This window comes from Dama dama, chromosome 11 (genome assembly GCF_033118175.1).
Source record: "Dama dama isolate Ldn47 chromosome 11, ASM3311817v1, whole genome shotgun sequence".
NCBI classification, from domain to species: domain Eukaryota; kingdom Metazoa; phylum Chordata; class Mammalia; order Artiodactyla; family Cervidae; genus Dama; species Dama dama.
Genome location: NC_083691.1, coordinates 58966990 through 58988474, shown reverse-complemented (window position 1 = coordinate 58988474; position 21485 = coordinate 58966990). Strand labels below are relative to the sequence as shown.

The window sequence follows — 21485 nt, the reverse complement described above, 5'->3', positions numbered from 1 at the left end:
CCGCGGTTTCAGGACTCCTTCGGCATCTGTGCGTCCCTGGGCACAGCTCTTCTCTGGGAGCAGGCATGCAATACCCGCTTATGGAAGAAATGAGCCAGGACAGCGCGTGCATCCGTGTGCTCTCGGCTCATAGCTATGGCTAGTGCATTCACTCTCCTGCAACGAGGCATCCGTTTTGCTGCAGGCAGACAGCGCGGTCCTTTCCTTCCTAGTCTATCCTCACTCTACATCACTAGCAGTACTTTTAAAAATAATAATAATAAACGACTTATTTTTAAAAGAATGACGTCCTAGCCGATCAGAGGGGGAAACGCACGGAATCTGGACATCAGTGATATGTAAGGGACTAATCGTTGCCGCTGTTTCAGCTAAAGAAGCCAGGAGAACAGGTAACTCTCAGAATGAGCGGGTAAAGAACTCCAAACACCTGCCTAAATATAGAACAAACCAGCCCGGCGGCCGCCTGGTGCGCTGGTACCCAGGTCTGAGGCTCACCGCCCGCCGCGGCTTCCACGCTTTAGCTCGCGCATGCGCACGCGCCGCCAGCTGGGGCCGCCGCACTGCGCCTGCGGGGTGGGGCGGGGCGAACGCGGAGCATGCGCGCGGCCCCCGCCGGCAGGAAGCGCGCGCGGGGCGGGGCGGGGCCTCCGGGCCGCCCCCGCCGCCGCGCTCGGAGTCGGGCGGCCGCAGCGCGCGGCCCGGGATGCTGAGCCAGCCGCTTCTTCGCCTAGCGTCCGCCGTCAGCCGCAGGAGGATGAAGCTACTGCTGGGCATCGCGCTGCTCGCCTACGTGGCCTGTGAGTGCTTCGGCCATTCATTCCCGCCCGCGGCCTGCTCCCTCCCGCTCCGCGCGCGGCCGCCAGCCGAACCGCGGACCCTCGGCCCTCGGCCCCGCCGCCGCACACCGGGCTGCGGTCCACGGCTTCCGAGCGTGCGGCGCAGCCGGGCGGGACGCGGGGCTGCGAGGGCTGTCTGCTGGCAGAGCCCCCATCGCGGCTGTCTGCTCCCAGGACAATTACTGAGCGTTTGGCTGCTGGGAGCCCAGTGTCGCCTGACTCCGCCGGCCCGCGGCCGAACCCAAGGGTCCTGGAGCCCACGGGTCTGACGCCCCGGGGTCCTGGCGCCCAAGTGTCTGTACGCCCGGGTGGGGGTGTCTTTGCCCCCAGGTGTCTGCACCTGGAGGTCCTGGCGCCCACGGGTTCCCCGCGCCCAGTTGTCCACTCCAGGGGTACTGGCGCCAAGAGGGGGGGGGGTCCCCGAGCCCAGGTGTCCGCACGCGCCAGGGGTTCCCCGCGCCTGTGTTCTGAGGGTGCGGGTCGACTCAGAGCCGAGGCGCACCGCGGGGAGCGGGGGGAGGGTCTCGGCGCCGCTCCATTTTGTGTGGTTCCCCTGTCATCACTCCCGGAGGCTTCGGGACAGAGAGCAGAAGGGGACACTTTGCTGGCAGGTGGTACACCCTATGTCTTAGAAGGGGAAACCGTCCCTTTAAAAAAAAAAAAAAAACCTATTGGATGGGAACGTGTTTTCCTTGATGCTATTAATATTTCCCCAAGTACCAAAATTGGACCAAGTGTGAGCTCGTTTGAATCCTAGCCACGAGGCTGATCCACGCTGAGACGAAACACCTGCTCACCGGTTGCGTTACCGAGGTCTGACTCCCAAGTTGAGGGGGCCTCCGGACGTGGCTTCAGTTGAGCTCTAGGCAGATGCGCAGTCATTGAGACCTGGCCTGTCTGCAGCCCAGCTGGGGGCTGTTAGATGCAAGTGGTTTGCCGAGGAGGAAGATGGCTTCTGAAGTGTATGCCAGTCTTGAATCAGGAAGCGGAGACCCCAGGGGGAAGACTGCTTCAAGTTGTGTAATTACTGTTAGGACTACAGTAACAGGGTTCAAACTTGCTGCCAGTTTCCCCATGCGTGGTGAGTCTGTTTCCTTGTCTCATTTAAGTGTCTCAGCAGTCCTAGGAAATAGCTCCTATCATTATTCCCTTTCTAGACGTGAGTCTGTTAAGACCAAGAGAAATTAGGCAAATGATCACACAGGTGAGAAGCTACAAAGACCAAGAATTTGAGCCCAGGAGGGCTGGGGACCTGGGACTGGAACTCAGGTCTGCCGGCAGGCTGCATGTTGATTCTGAGGCTTCTGCAGGTCAGAGGTCGTGGAATGTCATTCACCATTCTGCAGATCAGGAAACCCTCCGTCCTTACTTTGTCTGCAAAGCCCTTGTCTTTGTCCCTGTGCTGGGTCCCAGGGATCCCCAAGGTGTGCAGAATGCCTGGGCAGTGGTTCTCAATCTGCTATGTGCATCGGAATGACCTGGAGGGCTTTCCAAACAGAGGCTGTTGCCTCCCATCTCAAGCTTCTGATTCAGTAGGTCTGGGCTGTGGCCCAGCTAGTAGTTTCACCTCACATGCTGTTGGTGTGTTCTGGGGACCCCCCACTTGAGAACCACTGGCTTAGATGGTGAGTTGGCCATGAATTAGATTCTCACCTAAATGAGGGTGAAATTGCAAACTAGTAGGAAGGAAGCAAAAGAATGCATGAGGGCTCCTGACAGGGGCAACCAGCATGTTTTCCCACGGAAGTGAGGCTTAGGCTGAGAAGTGAGGCATGTGTGGGAGTTAATGGGCTTCCGAGGTGGCAGTAGTAAAGAACCCGCCTGCCGGTGCTGGAGACTTGGCTTCCATCCCTGGGTCAGGAAGATTTCCTGGAGGAGGCCATGGCAACCCACTCCAATATTCTTGCCTGGAGAATCCCATGGACAGAGGAGCCTGGCAGGCTTTAGTCCATGGGGTCGCAAAGAGTGGAACGCCCTGTGGCATCCAGAGCAGGGCGTGTTCTAGGAATGCAGAGAAGGGTGGGTGTGGTTAAAGCATAAACATGAAGCGGTGATGAGGCTGCCCTGGCTGATGGGCTGGGGCAGGCGGGCCTTGTGCCAGCTCACTGTGTGGGTGAATTTAGCTGTGAGGTTTAAGATAGGTGTGCAGGCAGTGTCAGAAATGGGCATGGGATGGTAACTCCAAGATGCTTTACAGGAAAAGTGAGTTGGCGACTCCTGACAGTGTCCAAGAGCGGTGATTTCTAGTCTTGGCTCTCCTTGTTAATATAATAATCTTGTCTCCTTGTTTGAGAAAACTGTCCCTGCTCCCAGATGACACACAGCCCCTTCTGGAAAGGCTCTCCCATGTCCTCTCAGGCTCTCTCCCATCTTCCTCTGTCTCTTGAGCCAGTGCGGGCCCATCCTCCTCCCTCCTGGCACGTAACTCTTCAGTCCAGGGCCCAGGGTCTGAGCACAGCCAGCTTGTGCTGCCCTGTGTTCTTTGCCTGCACGTGTTTTCTCCTATGGGGTTCCAGTCCTTGTAGCCCTCAGGTCAGCGCTGGTCACTGGTTGGAGGAGCTCAGAGGCCTGATTGTCTGAGAGTCATACAACCTGCTAGGGGAATCCATAGGCAGAGACTCAGCTGGAATTACTTGTAGTGTTTTTGACATGAGTACAGTTTAAAAAGTCAGATTGCCTTTGCCTGGTTGCTTGGTGTCCCTGGGCATCTCTTCCCTGCCCAGGGGCCGGCGCTTCTCTTCTCTGAACTGATGATCTTAGTGTTTGTGCCATAGCATCCTGTTTCCTAGTTTTTCGTTTGTAGATACTGTTGTATACCTCGTGACTTTCCCTTTTAGAAGGTGACTATTCTCTTTACTTTCCCCCACCCATGCTCACCCCCACATAGACTTAGTGTGATCTTGAGGAGGTCAGCATTTCATGTTTACACATGTGACTAAATGTTGGAGGAGGAAATGACAGCCCACTCCAGTATTCTTGCCTGGAGAATCCTGTGGACAGAGGAGCCTGGCGGGCTACATCCACGGGTTCGCAAAGAGTCAGACACGACTGAAGGACCAAGTGCAGCATTTGGCATTACAGACTAAATGTAATCCACATGCGCCGGGTTGTACGTCCGTCACCTCTTATTCTTCCTGGAGCTGATGACTCTGCTCTGTTAACTCACTGGACTCCAGCGCTTGTCACCCATGTCATCTCCCCCAAGATGTCCCCGAGGAGAGGCCCCTGGCCTCAGCTGTCCGGCTCTGTTGGCCTGGAGATCACCTGTCCCCTGACTTCCCTCACCTGATGTCAGGGAGGAGGATTGGCAGGTGTTGGCCATGCCTTCTCTGTCTTCACATTTAAGTGATAGGCGGGTGGTGCAGAATTCTAGAAAAGGCCTCTCAAAGCCTCTCAGGCAAGTTTCCATCCCTCCTGGGTCCAGGCTCTAGCTGGTACCCCGCTCTCTCTCTGCGACTTGATTTTTCCTGGGAGATCCTAGGTGCTCCTTCTGCCCCGGTGCCATCCTCCCGCCACACAGCTTGGCTTGGGCTTGGTCACTCCTCACTCTGGGGGTCTCTCGTGGCCCCTGTGCCCAGAGTGTGTCCTTGTGAACAGTATCCCTGCGGTGGATCACTGGCCTCCTTCAGGACCGCAGTGCTCACGCGCAAATCCCCTCCCAGAGTGAGGCCTCTGTGCTGGGGCGGGGGGGTGGGCGGTGGTGGGGGCGAAGCCAGGGGCACCTGCCAGTCCACGGATGCTGGTGACATGTGCCAGGCACCTCCAAGCCCTGGCCACCAGGGTCCTTGCTTTGCAGTTCTGAAAACTTGAACTGCCCTTTGGCCTTCCCCCTCCCTGAAACATTCTCCCACAGGTGTGGGGTTGCCAGGTCTCATCCATTTTGTTTCTTCACGTCTATCATTTTAGACTTTTGCTCAAGTTTTCGGGAACTTTGTCATCTTTATAACCGAACTCTTCCAGTGATATATAACATTTGTTTTTGCTATTATTTTTTGCTCGAGACTTGTTTTTTTTTTTCTCTTAATTTAAAAAACTAAAGCATGTGGTTTTTGTTTCAGAGTTTTCTGCTTGGTGGTCCTTTGCTCCCTTTTCTTCCCATGGAGGGTCTCTTCCCTTTGGGGGGTTCCTTTTTCCTGGGAGGGACCCTGGGCCATCTGCTGCATTTGAGCGGATCCTAGGTGAGTGGAGGGCCGCTGACTGCCCCAGACCCTCAGCTGCCTCCCTTGCTGGTGGATCACTCAGCATCCCCGAGGGGCAGTGCCAGCTTGCCTGGACATCTCAGGGGCCCCACGGGAGAGCTGTGGGGCTGAGTGGTACCCTAGTCATCTCTCCAGCTGACAGGGGCTCACCTGCTGCAGACCCTCCATCCTACCCTCTGCAGAGATGGGACTGGGCAGGGCTGCAGCTGGCAGATGCCCCATGTCCAGGTGTACCAGGCAGGCTCCTTCCTCACCCTCCACAGGCTGCAGGCGCTTCACTCTTCTGTGCTGGCCCCAGGGCTCCTCCCCTTTTGCCTGTCTGTCTCCCCTGTCCCTTATAAGGACAGGGGATGGAGGGCCCAACAGGATAATTTAGGGTTATCTTTTGGTCTCAAGATGCTTCATTACACCTGCTAAGACCCTTTTTCCAAATTAGATCCCCAGGTTCTAGGAATTAGGTTGTGGACATGTTTTGAGGACACCATCAATTTACACCGCTCTTGTTTTTTTTTAAATCACTGAGGACTCAAAGGTTCTCCCAATCTTTGAGCACGTCCCTGATCTCCAGATGCTCCGCGCTCACCTGTGTTTTCTGTGCCCAGACCTGCAATCAGCCACTCCTCCAAGGTGCATGCTTCCTTTCATTGGAGAGTGTGGACTGGAACTCAGGGTCTCTGCACTGGCTGAGGTGCCCTTAGTGGATGGAGCCAGGTGCAGATTTTTTCCCACCATGAGTTTATGCTGCTACCCCCAATTTAAGTTATGACAAGCTTCTTCCTCCTCCTTCCCATCTTGCTAGTTCCTTCTTCCCACAGTGAAAATCTTGTTTCTGACATCAGTCCAAACTCATTTGATGCGTACCACCAGGCAAAACAGTTTCAGAATTACTGCATCGTTACCAGTACCAAGAAAATTCAGAATTCCTCTGTCATTCCTTTTGTCCTTAGACTCTGTCTCACTCAGGGTGTGCCGTTACTGTGTCGCAAAGGCTCTGTGAAATGTGTTTTCTGTGCCTGATACAAGTCATGTTCCTTTTTGTTTGTTTGTTTGTGTTCCGTTTATTTTAGGATTTGCTTTCTTCTTTCCAATTGTTAAAATGTATAAGCCAGTTACATGGTTCAAAAGTCAAACTGAATGAACAGTTCTGTGCAGACATGTCTTGCTGCAATTGCTGGCCCCCACCCTCTTTCCCATTGTTACTAGTCCGTTTTTTGCATCTTAGGTTTCTCTTTGCAAATGCAGGCATTCATCCGCGTGTGTACAAGCACATGCTATTCATCATTCCCGGAAGGTATCGCACCACCTGGACCATTTTGTTCTCTTTCTTCCTTGCATTGTATTTCCTGGAAAGCTCTGGCATCAGTGTATGAGCGCACCTTTGCTCTGTCTGTCACTCGTGTGTATGTGCCCTGAGCTCTCCTGATGACCTCCTGTGCAGGACACTTTCCTTATTTCAGATTCCCTGCTGTTAGAAATAACCACCACCGTGAGCAAGCTTGTGCCCGCTGTCCCCCAGCCATGTCCCAGAACAGCTGTTGTTCCCCCCACCGCCCCCAGCCACACACATCATCAGAGCTTGTGGATGGCATACCAGGCAGAAATGGTCCCTCCTGCTTCAAGGGGCCTCTTTCTTCATACGAGTGATGTTGAGCATCTTTGCAAAGTATTAAAGGGCTGTTAACACCTCTTTTTCTGAAAACTGTTCCATTTTTGCCCACTTTTCTGTTGGACTTTGGGTCACCTTTCCCCTCATTTTTTAAGAACTCTTCATCTACTGGGGATGTTAGCTGGCCTCTGTGAAGTGAATTGCAACTGTTTTCTCACGCCTTGGGTGGAACAGAGGAAAAATGTCTGTGGTCTCGGTCCCTTCGTGGCACAGAGCTCCCAGAACCCTCAGGGTTTCCCAAGCTGTAGGGGCATCTTCTGTTGTTCTTAAGAAGCCCCCTATGATCACTCTGAATTTTTGCCTAGGGGGTGACTCAGCGTGGTCCCTAGGTTGGCCTGGGATGGAAGCAGCTCACTGTCAGCGTTACCCACCCACCTCCAGGAAGGGGTTGGAGCTGGAGGTAGAGCTTTGTGGAAAATAAAAGAAACTCCTCAACAATGAGATCTGATGGCTTCCCAGTAAGTGAGGCTCGGGTTCTGTCTGAGACCTTCTGTTCCTGAGCTATAGCCTTCACGATGAACTGGTCGTTGTAAGGAAGCTGTTTCTCTGAGTCCTTTCTAGCAAACGATCAAACCCAAGAAGGTGGTTGTGGGTGCCCTGACTTAGAGGTGGTTGGTTAGTCAGAAGCACAGGTGGCCCTGGGCCTGGAAGCAGGCATCTGAAGTGGGGTGTCCTGTGGGCCTGGGCCCCTTGCCTACGGGGTCTGCACTCAGGGCAGGTCATTAGTGTCCAAAGGGCTGGAGGGCTGGTCGGTAGTGTGGACAACCCATACTCCGGGAGTCAGCTATGTTCTGGGAGTGGAAACAGACCTTAGCACAGTTTTCCTATTTTCCCACATGGTTCTTAAGAAACGGGTCCAGGTGTCCAGTGGGATTCCTCAAAGTGACCGTTGGGTTTAGGGTTTCTTTGCTAACTGGCCAGTTGGGGGGTTTTATTGGTCACCCTGTACTTTGCAAGCGAGGCAGTCCCCTACCTGGATGGACAGAAGCCCTCGGCTCCTCAGCAGACCTCAAGGGACCATCCTTCAAGCTCTCTCACTGCGAGCTGTGGGAATTGCAGTAATGCCAGAGCCCAGAAAGTTCTTCCTTGTGTTCCCCAGCTCCTTCTCTGAGCAGCTATACCCACTCGGCTGTCTCATGTGACAGCAGAAATGGCTTCTAGGAGGTTTCCCTTCTGGGTTTCCCATCTCACTTAGTGACATTTTTACACGTGAAGACTTTTTAAAGGAACAAATGTCATCTACAAAGCCCACGGCTTCTTGCATTTTTTAACCATTTTGTTTTTTAAAAAAAAAAAAGGGAACATCTTGGGGCAAAAAAAATTTTCCCATGGGAATGTTAGTGTGGTTTTCTTAGGAAAGTCTGTGAGTCACTCAAAGGTGTTTTATCGCTGGAGCTTGGGCCTGCCAGTGGGGACTGCTGGGGCTACGGAGCAGAGAACTGGGGAGCCTGTTCTGGGGCTCATCCTGGAGGCCAGCCTGGGGGCAGGGATAGTGCAGGGCTGGCACAGGGTCCCACAGTGCCCCCACATGTGGCCTGTGAAGGATGCCAGCTGGCAGCCTGCTGGGCTCCCCAGGTCACCTTCTCACCTGGGCAGCTTCCTCTTGTGTAACCACACGAGTGAACGCAGGCCTGGCCAGCTGGGCACAGGTGTGGGGTTTGGGGCCAGCTCTCTCCAGGTCGAGGAGCAGAAAGGCTCCCCGCTCTCCTGTGTGGGATGCTGTCTGAACCTGAGCGCCTGATTCTTTCAGGGGAGCTGAGGGGGAGGCTCCGTCCTCTGATAACCTCATTTCGTATTTGGAGAACTTTAGCAGAAGAGTATCTTCGATTTGAACCTTCCGCTCTATTTAAACAGCTCTTCCGATGCTTCTCTTGTTACACTGATGGTGCTTCGCGCCACCGTGGAGTTTATCCAGGGCAGGCGGGTGTCTGCTTCTCTGGCCGGGGCTGTCGGGGCTCACAGGGTGAGCCGGGCACCACCGTCCTGGGTGTGTTTAATGCTTTGATCACACAAGGCAGGCAGCCTGCGGGGTTGGGGTGCAGGGTCCCCCAGAACTTCAGTCTGGAGCCAGGTGTTCTGCCCAGGTGGGCATCCTGGGCCTGCGACGTGGGCGCTGGGCCCTGGGAGGAGTGTAGCCCAGATCCAGGGTCGACAGGGAATTAAAGGCCAGGTTCCCGTCCGTGCTCTGGTTCTGGTGGTTGTGCTGCGTAAGTGACGATCTCAGGACCGGGTGGGACGGAGCAGCAGTGGCTCACCATGCTCACGGCTCTGTGGGGTGGGAGTGTGAAGAGTCTGTTCTCTTTATGGTGTTATCTGGGATGATGGCTGGGACTCAGTGGGACCGGAGGGTCCACTTCCAGAGGCTGTGCGAGCAGGTCTGCCCTGACCTTCTCTTCCCACACAGGTCGTTACAAAGTATTGAGTAGACTTCCCTGTGCTGCCTAAGTCCTTAGTAGTTTTCTGTTTTGAATACAGTAGTGTGTGTGTGTCAGTTCCTAGAATTTATTTTAACTGCATTCACCCATTTCACCCACTTCACCCACCTCCACCCCTGGCAACTGGTAGTCTGTTCTCTGTATCTGTGAGCTTGGGTTTTTGTTGTTTGTCTTTAGATTCTGCATGTAAGTGAGACCCCCTGAAGGAGGGCATGGCAGCCCTCTCCAATATGATTGCCTGGAGAATCCCAGGAACAGAGGAGCCTGGCAGGCCACAGTCCACGGGGTTGCAAAGAGTTGCACACGACTGTGCGACTTAGTATGCACGCACATAAGTGAGATTGTACGTTTGTCTTTCCCTGACTTACGGTGTCCTGAAGATCCATCCATGTTACTGCAGTTGTCAGGATTTCCTTCTTGTTACAGCTGAAACCTATTCCATTGCATATATTCACCACATCTTCTTTATCCACCCTTATTTCTTAAACACTTAGGTTGCTTCCATGTCCTGGCTGTTGGATAGTGCTGCTAAGAGCACGGAGGTGCATGTATCCTTTTGAATTAGTGTTTTCATTGCCTTTGGATAAATGCCCAGAATTGGAATTACTGGGTCATATGGTAGTTCTGTATTTAATTTTTTGAGGAACCTCCATACTATTTTCCATAGTACACCACTTTGTATTCCCATCCATGGTGAGTGAACTAGGGTTCCCTTTTCTCTATATCCTTGCCAACACTTATTATCTCTTATCTTTTTGATAATAGTTATAGTCATACTTAATGACTTTATGATTTCATTAAATGAATGGCTATATCATATTCTCAGCTATTTCTAAGGTCTCCTCAGACAACCATTTCGCCTTTTTGCGTTTCTTTTTCTTGGTGATAGTCTTAATCACTGCCTCCTGTACAGGGTCATGAACCTCTGTCCATAGTTGTTCAGGCACTCTATCTATCAGATCTAATGACTTGAATCTATTAGTCACTTCCACTGTATAATCATAAGGGATTTGATTTAGGTCATACCTGAATGGTCTAGTGATTTTCCCTACTTTCTTCGATTTCAGGCTCAATTTGGCAATAAGGAGTTCATGATCTGAGCCACAGTCAGCTCCTGGTCTTGTTTTTGTTGACAGTATAGAGCTTCTCCATCTTTGGCTACAAAGAATATAATCAGTCTGATTTCAGTATTGACCATCTCGTGATGTCCATGTGTAGAGTCTTGTCTTGTGTTGTTGGAATAGGGTGTTTGCTATGACCAGTGCATTCTCTTGGCAAAACTCTGTTAGCCTTTGTCCTGCTTTATTCCGTACTCTTCATTTCATTCTGAAATACCAAGGGAACATTTCATGCAAAGATGAGCACAATAAGGGACAGAAATTGTATGGACCTAACAGAAGCAAAAGATATTAAGAAGAGGTGGCAAGAATACACAGAAGAACTATACAAAAAAGATCTTCATGACCCAGATAACCACAATGGTGTCATCACTCACCTAGAGCCCGACATCCTGGAATGCAAAGTCAAGTGGGCCTTAGGAAGCATCACTATGAACAAAGCTAGTGGAGGTGATGGAATTCCAGTTGAATTATTTTAAATCCTAAAAGATGATGCTGTGAAAGTGCTGCACTCAATATGCTAGCAACTTTGGAAAACTCGGCAGTGGCCACAGGACTGGAAAAGATCAGCTTGCATCCCAATCCCAAAGAAAGGCAATGCCAAAGGATGTTCAAACTACCGCACAATTGCACTCATCTCACACGCGAACAAAGTAATGCTCAAAATCCTCCAAGCCAGGCTTTAACAGTATGTGAACTGTGAACTTCCAGATGTTCAAGCTGGATTTAGAAAAGGCAGAGGAACCAGAGATCAAATTGCCAACATCTGGTGGATCATCAAAAAAGCAAGAGAGTTCCAGAAAAGCATGTACTTCTGCTTTATTGACTATGCCAAAGCCTTTGACTGTGTGGATCACCACAAACCATGGAAAATTCTGAAAGAGATGGGAATACCAGACCACCTTACCTGCCTCCTGAGAAATCTGTGTACAGGTCAAAAAGCAACAGTTAGAACTGGACGTGGAACAACAGACTGGTTCCAAATAGAAAAAGGAGTACATCAAGGCTGTATGTTGTCACTGTGCTTATTTAACTTCTATGCAGAGTACATCATGTGAAATGCTGGACTGGATAAAGCACAAGCTGGAATCAAGATTGCTGGGAGAAATATCAATAACCTCAATATGCAGATGACACCACCCTTATGGCAGAAAGCATAGAAGAACTAAAGAGCCTCTTGATTAAAGTGAAAGAAAAGAATGAAAAAGTTGGCTTAAAACTCCACATTCAGAAAACTTAAGATCATGGCATTTGGTCCCATCACTTCATGGCAAATAGATGGGGAAACAATGGAAACAGTGACAGACTTTATTTTTTGGGGTTCCAAAATCACTGCAGATGGTGACTGCAGCCATGAAATTAGAAAACGCTCCTTGGAAGACCAACCTAGATGGCATATTAAAAAGCAGAGACATTACTTTGCCAGCAAAGGTCTGTCTAGTCAAAGGTGTGGTTTTTCCAGTAGTCATGTATGAATATGAGAGTTGGACTATAAAGAAAGCTTAGTGCCGAAGAATTGATGCTTTTGAACTGTCGTGCTGGAGAGGACTCTTGAGAGTCCCTTGGACTGCAAGGAGATCCAACCAGACTGTCCTAAATGAAATCAGTCCTGGATATTCTTTGGAAGGACTGATGCTGAAGCTGAAGTTCCAATACTTTGGCCACCTGATGTGAAGAACTGACTTATTTGAAAAGACCTTGATGCTGGGAAAGATTGAAGGTGGGAGGAGAAGGGGAACGACAGAGAATGAGATGGTTGGATGGCATCACTGACTCAATGGACTTGAGTCTGAGCAAGCTCCGGGAGTTGGTGGTGGACAGGGAATCCTGGCGTGCTGCAGTCATGAGGTCACAAGAGTTGTACATGACCGAGTGAATGAACTGAGATGAACTGATATCGTACTTTATATGATAGTTCTCCAATTGTAAGATACTTTGATTTATACCATTTTTTAAATTATAAATAAGGCAGTCATTTGTGAAGATAGCTTTCTTGTGTGTATAATTATTTCCTGAGGATAATACTCAAAAGTAAGGTCACATGGTCCAAAAGTATAAAAACATATATTTTTAGTGAATAGTGAATATATGCTGTGTGCTCAGTCGCTCAGTCATCTCTGACTCTTTGTGACACCATGGGCTGTAGGCTTCTCTGTCCATTGAATATTCCAGGCAAGAATATGCTGGAGTGGGTTGCCGTGCCCTCTTCCAGGGGAATCTTCCTTACTCAGGGATCAAACCCAGGTCTCCCGCACTGCAGGTGGATTTTTACCAGATCTGAGCCACCAGGGAAGCCCAAATAGTGAATAGTTCAGCTCTATTTTAAAATTCTCCCATTTCTTGCTTACTTGCCACTTTTTAGTTATTTATTGCTTATCTTTTACTATCATAGTTTCTTGTGTTTGAACAAGGGCTGTGCTTTTATGCTTTCAACACCCCTTTGTTAACAATGGGAATTTCCTCTGGGGGGGGGGGTGTGATCTGGGGGGTGTGATTTTGGACCCTGAGAGTTATCCAGTGAACATTTGTTATCTGTGCTGTGTACCTGAGGATGCAGTGAGAACGTGTCTGGGGTCACCCCTCACCTCGCCACCTGCCTCACACACCGCCGCCCCCCCCTCCAACCCCCCCCCGCCCCAAGCTCACAGACTCTCCAGCCCTGGACTCCAGGGTGTGTGTGTTTGCTCTCTGTCTCTCGCGGCACCTAGGGGCACCTGGTCCCTGAAGGTGAGAGTATTGGGGGAGCGGCCACGTGGGGCCCGCGTTGGGATGTGGACACACCATTCTCTGTGAAGGTTTCTTTGTGAAGTAACTCTCTGATCGGGAGCTTCAAGTGGGTGTCAGGGTCTCCTGTGTCAGTGATCACCCCTGGTGAAATAATTATAAGTGGTTCACAGTTAATCAAGTGTCTGTCACCCAGGAGGTACCCCCGCAGGGGAAGCTGATGTAGGGGAGATGAGTGAGGGCCGACCACAGAGTCAGGCCGCCTGTAGTTTCTCTGGGTCTCATTGCCGTTTGATGGAAGCAGTGGGACTGAGCCCTGGCATCTCTTTTGTTCACGTGGTTCTTTGATTTCTGTGACTGGCTCATCCCCAAAGGCTAGACATACTGGTATCACAACGCCTGCCCCGGGACTTCCCTGGTGGTCCAGTGGTTGGGACTTTGCCTTCCAATGCAGGGGGTGTGGGTTCGATCCCTGGTCAGGGAGCTAGGCTTTTTTTTTTGCCTTGTGGCCAAAAAAAACAAAGCAGAAGCAGTATTATAACATTCAAATTTCAATAAAGACTTTAAAAATGGTCCAGATACCCCCTGCCCCCACCCCCGAAAAGAACCTTAAAAAAAAAACAAAAGGCACGTGCACCATTGCACTCCAGGTTCCAAAATGTTACTCTAAATTAGGCGATATATAGGATCATCTTCCCACTTAAGTTTAGTAGGACTTATTATTTTAAAAGTGCATTTTACTGTCTTCGTGAGCTATAGTGTTCTTACTGTGCTTTAAAATATAGGTTAAAAATTAATGTTGTACTAGTTGGAGTCCTTGAATGTTGCAAACTTAAATATTGACTTTTCCTTTTTCTTTCTCTTACAGCTGTTTGGGGCAACTTGGTTAACATGAGGTAATTGATTTTTAATAACTTGGCTGTTACTTTTGGGCTGAAATGACACACCAGTTACACACATACCTTGGTGGCACAGGCCAATTTGAGGACAGTGTAAAAGTGGAACTGCTCACACACCCGTGTGCATCTCTCTCCTGGATGCTCCGGAGGGTGCAGCTAGTGTTCAGGCTGCCCCAGGTCAGCCCAGATGAGAAGAGGGGTCTCTGGGCAGCAGTGGTGCCTCCTTGGTGTTGTCTGCACCCGCCTTCCTGCCTTTCAGGCTCCTGAGATGTAAACGGCATTTCTGGGTGGTTAGAGCGAGTGCTGGGGTGCCTTTCCTAAGCCTGTTAGGGAAACCGAGACTGCCCACCGCCCCAGGAGCAGACCAGTGGATGCTGAGACCACCTTCTGTCACAGGGGAGGGGAGGCCCAAGGACCTTCCACTCTGGGTGGGCATTGTTTGTGCTGCTCAACAGAGAACGAGGGGCCCTTGTAAAAGTCGAATCCTGTGTCAACTGTTGCTTCTTAAAAAAGATCAGTCAAAGTAATAGGCGTTCACTGTAAAACCAGATTTGGTGCCATGAGTACGATTTCACATTTAAAGAACAGCCCTCTCCACCTCCTACTTCTTGTTTGACGGTCGAGAACAGCGGTCACATTGTGGTGATACCGGGGGCCGCAGGGCTGTGGGGAGGGGAGCTCTGCCCCACCCGCGCGGCTTGCCCAGTGGGGTTTGCAGGGCGGGTGGGGCCGCGGGGACCGACTCCTCCCCCTTGGCTGGTGTGTGTCTGCCAACAGAGGCCTCTGTGTGTGGCTGGAGGGCTGCTCAGGTCCCATTAAAGGAGCTCAGTCTTTTCAGTTGGAAAAATTCCACTTTGCCTTAAATCCCAGGACAGCCCAGCAGGAACTTGTGCTCCTGTAGACACACTTCCTGCCTCTGATTTAAAATCGCACATTGGGCATCACGGGAAAGTGATGTGATCTTAGTTTAGCAGAAACACCCCAGAGGTGGTTGTGATCCCTGGAGACCCACCCCGCAGTTGTCTGGTCCCCTGGCCTCCCCTCAGGGGGTGGGGCTGGGCTGATTGCTTGGGAGTAGGCAATGGTCTGCACTGGTGCTGCATGTTGGGGTGATTTGTTCAGAAGTAGACCTCGCGGTCACAGAGCCTTTCAGTCTATCTCAGTCTTGCAGTGTTCTACTCAACAGGTCTATCCAGGAAAACGGGGAGCTGAGAATTGAGAGCAGGATTGAAGAGGTGAGTCTTCTCTCTGTTTTGTTCCCACCTGTCTGCTGTCTCTCCACTTAGTGCCTTTGTCTGTGCTGGTGCCTTATTGTGGCCATATCATGCCAACCGTGATCCACTACCTTATTTAAGAGGAGATTTGCTGTCTGTGAGGCTGTGGATGCACCTCTGCGTCAGCTTTGCCCGTTTATAATGGTGCGACATGTTAAATTCTGCCCCACAGGCAAGATGGGTTCACGCTTTTATGTGACTTTTCAGGGGAGCCTTCCCAGGCTTCCGAAGAGAAGGGGCAGTGAGGATCTTTACCTGGATGGAGACAGGGGTCCGCCTCAGCTCACCTGAGCTGGTGTAGATGGGAACACGGCTGGACTCAGATGCCAGGACCCTGGGAGCTCACAGGGCAGCGGGGACACACGGGTGGAGGGGGCGCCTCGACGAGAGCCGGGGTGTCTGGCCTGCTCCACACCTTCTGTTTAGAACAGTTGCTTGTGTTTTAGTCCAGTGTGTGTGAGGACAGACTGTTGTAACACGGATTTGGTGGGGGGGTCGCTCACTGGGATTTGGAGCCACGTGCTGGTTGTTCTGGGCAGCCCCGGCCCTGACATATGGGTACAGTGGACGTGTGTGCTGGGCTGACAGCAGGTGGCACACAGGCAGCTCCTGGCGGTTCTCTGTCTCATGTGAAGAGAGGCAGGGGTGGAGATTCACCTGCTTTTGTGAGCCCGCACCACCTCGAACGATGCCCGTGTGGTCTGGAAGGTGAACTTCCTCAGGGTTCAGGTGTCTTTGGAGTCAGAGATCCCAGCATGCGGTTCAGCATCTTGGCTCTGGAATTGTGACTTGGGGGCTCTGACTTCATTTCAAGCTGGAGGTGGATCGTAGAAGTAATTGGAAATCCGTTTTGTGTCATGTCCCATCCTCCTGGAACGTCAAGAGTGGGTGGAAGTGCTGGAGGACTGTGTTTCTGCTTCAGAACTGATCCTGGTTATTTTTGTTTCAGATCATTGAACCACTAAGGGAGAAAATCAGAGATTTGGAAAAGAGGTATGTGTACCTGTTATTTGTGATTTAATCTTTCTTGCCACCATTTTGTGCTAAAGTTATACTGCCTATAACATTTCAGTGGGTGGGATCCAGAAATTCTGCCTTTGACAGGACTGCCATAGTTTGAGCAATTTTAATTGAAGCTTTGAAATAAATAGTTTAAGAAGAAACCCACCACAAGTTTTAGGTTGGCGGAAAGAGGAAAAAAAATCTGCCCAGCAGTGATCATTTTCACATTAATTTTTTTGAAAAGAAAGTGAATCATTTGGGTAACTTTTCTAAGGCAGTGGCTTTGCACACAGGATCTCTTGAAATATGAGAATTGCATGACTCCTTTCGGTACCACACGTATGACCGTCATCCTAACGAATTTTCTGGTGACTCGTTCCTGTCAAACATGAGAGTCCCCTGTGACTTGGGGCTGCTTCCCTGCTGATTCATCCTGAAGGGCTCTGTCCCCCAGGTAGTTGAGCCAGGCAGGTGGCGTCTGACTGACCAGGTTACTGTTGGAGTTAGAAAGTCAGATGTGGATGTGACCTTGTGGTGGAAACCGGCAGAGCTCTGTCTAGTTTCATGTTTTCTGACTTGGTGTTAGGAATGTCCACGCAGCCATCCTGCTGCATGGCAGCATAAGAACGTCCCCGGACGGAACATGAGCTCATTACGTGGGGGCACTGGGCCCACGAGAAGAAAGGATACATTTGAGAGGTCAGGGCCAGTTTACACAGGGAGACTCAGGGATCAGTGCTGTCTCAGAAGCCTGCGTTGTGGACTCTATGGACCTTTTTTTTTTTTTTAAAGAAAAGAGTACTGACCCCCTGGCCCCTACTCCCTGAAATTATGATGTAACTGGGCATGCACGCTGGGCTTTGGGGGTTTGCAAATTTCCCCAAGTCGTTCTCATGTGCAGGCAAGTTTGATTTCTTTTTTAAATTTTACTGAAGTATAGTTGGTCCACAGTGTTGTGACTCTGCAGTCTTTCTGTCTTCCTGATCACACACCCTAATAACTTGATTATGTGCTTGATTCCATCTCCCCATCTTTAAATATTCTTTGGATAGATAGCAGATATTAAAGCTACTTAAGACTTCCCTGGTAGCTCAAATGATAAAGAATCCATCTACAGTGCAGAAGACCTGGGTTCAATCCCTGGGTCGGTAAGGTACCCTGGGGAAGGAAATGGCAACCCACTCCAATATTCTTGCCTGGGAAATCCCATGGCCAGAGGAGCCTGGTGGGCTACAGTCTGTGAGGTTGTAAAGAGTCAAACAAAGGCGGAGCAACTAACACTTTCAATGCTAATTAAAATTCTAGGAACTTGCCTGGTGGTCCGGTGGTTAAGACTCTGAGCTTCCGCTGCAGGAGGCATGGGTTTGATCCCTGGTTGGAGAACTAAGATCCCACATGCTGGGCAGCACGGCCAAAAAAATAAAACCTTTGATTTAAAAAAAAAAAAAATTCTTAAGTACTGAGGCTGTGCTAATAAACAGGAAGGTTCAAGTCTGAAATGGGGTTAATAATGACAGCAGGATTGATTTGGGGTTGAGGGACGGTCCATTATTACTGAATTCACAACTCCTCCTGTCTTCTCACTGCTTGTCACTCAGAAACGTAGGCTATGGTGGGCGGCCTCCCACGTCTGCCATGTTGCCACTGTGTCCCCAGGACAGGGCGTGACCTAGAATAGGTGCCCAGGAGAAGGTGCTTGAATACACAGATGCGTGGCTGAGCCAGCACCTGAGCAGAGTTTTAAAGGGGCTCCAGGCTTAGAAGAAGCCCATGCCTTGCCCTTGCCCGGCCCACCCAGCACGGGACTCCAGGCCTGGCCGCCTTGGTCACCCAGCTCTGTCACTGTGGCCTGGGCGGGCCATTGCTTTGCTCCTGGAGCTCTGCCCTGGGTCCTCAAAGCAAGAAATGAGGGCTGTGAGATCATTTTTTCAAAGTTTAGTAGCAGTCACACATGTGGAGTCTGAAACTCAGTCGCTACACATGGAAGAGAAACAAGGCACGAAACCCAGCCAGTGCCGTGTTTTCGTGTTTGGTAAACCAGAGGCTTAGCACACACTCTTTGAAGCAGTTTTCTTTTAAGTATATTTCCTGCAGAAAAATGTTTGCTGTTTCTGCCTGGTGTAAATTATTGTTGCTCAGTTGTGTCTGACTCTTCGTAACCCCATGGACTGTAGCCCGCCAGGCTTATCTGTCCATGGGATTCTCAGGCAAGAATACTGGAGTGGGTTGCTGTTTCCTCCTCTAGGGGATCTTCCAAGTCCAGGGATCGAACCCACGTCTTCTGTGTGTCCTTCATTGGCAGGATTTGAAATCTGTTTACCACTGAGCCACCAAGGAAGCCCCATGTACACATAGCGTATCTAATTTCATGTTAAGTTTTCACTCAGGTACTGTTCTAAGCTCATCACTTGGATGAACGTTGATTTCAGTGTCCACATTTGGCACCCCACCCCCACCCCTGTCTTACCCTCTGTTCCTCCCGCCCCTTCTGTCCCAAGGGCAGCCCTGGTCCGCTCCCAGTGACACTGTCTATAAACGCTGCAGGGGATGAACCTCAATGGGTGAGGGAAGGGAGGCGTCAGGAGGACCTGGAGAAGGCGCAGACTGGCAGGCCTGGGAGGTGGGACAGAGCCGGGTCAGCTGTGCCTGAAGCTGCTGGGAGCTCAGACCGGGACTGGAGCAAGGGGTATGGGGTCCTCGGAGAAGGGGGCCGGGCAGGTGTGAGGGTGCCCTGGCCAGTGCTGGGCTTTGCTTTGCTGTCCTCCCCGACTCCACTGCATCAGGCACTTGCATGGCAGCCAGAGCTCAGGTGGCCTGTGGGTTGCCCTTGGCTTCATGGAGCAGGAAGCTGCCATGTGCCTGGAGCACCTGGGGGGTCTTTCTCCAGGGGTGAGAGTGGGGGTCACAGAACTAACTGTGAGTGTGGAATTATCCACCCCCTGGGCATCTCCCACCTGCCTGCCTGTGTTTGGTGTCTGCAAAGGGAACTCACGTCTTGAGAGTCTGGAAGTGCTTGTGGGGGAAATCACGTGCCCTGTCAGAGGTCCCCCCACCCCTCCATGTCCAGCTCCCGGCCCTGGTGTCTGTCCGAGGACCTGTCCTGCTCTGTCCAGTTCCACTAGCACAAAGAAGATGTGTTCCATATCTTGGGTGTGCTGGGGAGGTGGAGGCGATGGAGGCTGGGCCCCCGCCCAACATCTCTCCAATTAAAATAATGATTCCAGAGCTGTTCTCTCCACGTTTCTTTAACTCACTTTTGTTTCTGACCAAGTCATTTTAAGGGGATATTTCAGATCTGCGTTTATCGATTCTCATTTGATACTTTCTGTGCTCTTTGCGCTGCACAGGTCCTGGGACATCCGTATGGGTTGGGGGACTGGTGGTGCCTTCATAGGGGTGGGAGACATTGAAAGCTAAGATGAGACTCAAGACAGGATCAGATGGGCCCTGGTGGGTAGGAAGGGCTGATTGCCAGTCACTTTGTCCCGGGGCCTCTGGGCAGGGGAGGCTGGATTCGTGAAGCTGCCCAGTCAGGGGATAGGCAGGGGGAGTTGTGGTCAGCACCTTCCTCTCTTACTCTCAGTGGCACAGTCCGCTGGGCTGGGTCTCCCTCCCCGGCCCGGGCCCAGCATCTCAATGCCGTGATCTCTGGTTTGTGTTTAGCTCTGGCTGCCGGTGGTTGGGTCATCCTTCGATTTTCCCTGCCCAGGGATAACATCTCTTGTCACACCTGTTTGATCCTAGCCAAGAAGCAGGTTCATCTTGAACTCAAGTTAGCCAGTGAGGGCTTGGTTCCTACAGCGCTCATTTAGAGAGGAGGGGGAGTCGACAGTAGCAGTTCTCACATCCGCATTTGTTTTGGGGCCAAGTAGAGAAAATACACAGATGTTTTGACTTTTTCTTTTATAATCTCTTTATGCTCTACAGCTTCACCCAGAAATACCCGCCAGTAAAATTTTTATCAGAAAAGGACCGTAAAAGAATTTTGGTAAGTTTACACATCTGATTCATGTTTGTGGTATCAAGTAATTTGCTTTTTAAATGGAAGTGTAATTTGCAACCTGTAAAAGTTGCCGGTACAGTGTGTACAGTTCAGTGGTTTATGGTTTGTTCACATCCTGATTCCAGAGAAACCCCACGCCAATCAGCAATCACCTCCCAACCTATCCCCCTGTCCCCCGAGCTCCTAGCAACCATGGGAATGACTTTCTGTCTCTGTGGATTTGCCTGTTTTGTGTATTTCAAATGTTGCAACATGTGGTCTTTTTCCTAAGCTGAGTAATGTTTCTGGGGTTCATCCATGCTATAGACACATCCAGTCTCCATCCATTTTTCTGGCTGAATAGTATTCTGTTGTGAGGCTGGGTCATGTTTTGGTTATCCAGACATCATTTGATGGGCATTTACTTTGAGGTTACTGTGAACATAAGTTATAAGGCTCTGTGGACATAGCTTTCTTGTTCCTCTAGGCATATATACACTTGGGAGAGGACTTACCGGGTTGTGTGGTGACCCTGTGTTTAACTTTTTGAAGAAATGTGAAACGGTTCCCAGAACAGTGGTCTTAAAAAACCTTTTCAGGTTCACAGACGACCTTGATGAATATGCCGGGGGCTTTCTCGGCTAGTGGTTGCCTTGTTAAACATGAACACAAATTCACCAGTGAAAGAGCCCCAGTGTGGGTATCGTGTAGGAAAGTGTGTCCCAGGAGACTGGCAGCTTTGTGTTTGAGCCAGTGCCAGCTGTGTTGAGATGTGATACACCCTGAGGTGTATATTTCAGTAGTTCTAGCATGTCCACAATTGTGCAGCCATTACTGGCTTCAGAACTTCTTGTCCCCAAAGACACCCCAAGCCCATGAGCAGTCATTCTCCATTCCCCCAGCCCTGCCACCCCGAGGCAACCGTGGGGTACTTTCTGTCTGTGGACATTTGTCAACTCTGGGTGCTTCTATAGATGGAATAATGCATAATTTGGCCTTTTGTGACTGACTGCTTTCACTTAGTGTTTTTAAGATTTATTCATGTTGCAGTGGGCTTCCGAGGTGGCTCAGTTTTAAAGACTCCACCTGCCAATGCAGGAGACATAGGTTCAATCCTTGGGTTGATTGCAAAGATCCCCTGGAGAAGGAAATGGCAACCCACTCCAGTATTCTTGTCTCAGAAATCCCATGGACAGGGGAGCCTGGTGGGCTACAGTCCATGGGGCCACAGAGTCAGACACGACTGAGCACATGCCCACGTTGCAGTATTTATCTGTACCTCATATCTTTTTATTACAAGTAATATTTCATTGTATGGATAGGCCACACTTTATCCATTTATCCTATGAG

The 21485-nt window shown here is 50.6% G+C and overlaps 1 protein-coding gene across 3 annotated transcripts in view; it reads left to right on the top strand.

The window, feature by feature from the left end:
* The first annotated feature begins 658 nt into the window (after nucleotides 1-658).
* The window catches only part of UXS1 (UDP-glucuronate decarboxylase 1), a 54923-nt gene continuing 34096 nt past the window's right edge, over nucleotides 659-21485 (top strand). For 2 of the 3 annotated variants that reach the window (XM_061155339.1, XM_061155337.1), the window contains exons 1-5: nucleotides 659-797; nucleotides 13847-13874; nucleotides 15049-15112; nucleotides 16101-16144; nucleotides 20081-20141. In XM_061155339.1, coding sequence (XP_061011322.1) covers nucleotides 704-797; nucleotides 13847-13874; nucleotides 15049-15112; nucleotides 16101-16144; nucleotides 20081-20141 — 291 coding nt within the window. In that variant the 5' untranslated portion in view covers nucleotides 659-703. The remainder of the gene's footprint in view (nucleotides 798-13846; nucleotides 13875-15048; nucleotides 15113-16100; nucleotides 16145-20080; nucleotides 20142-21485) is intronic. The other variant, XM_061155338.1, reaches the window with a different exon arrangement.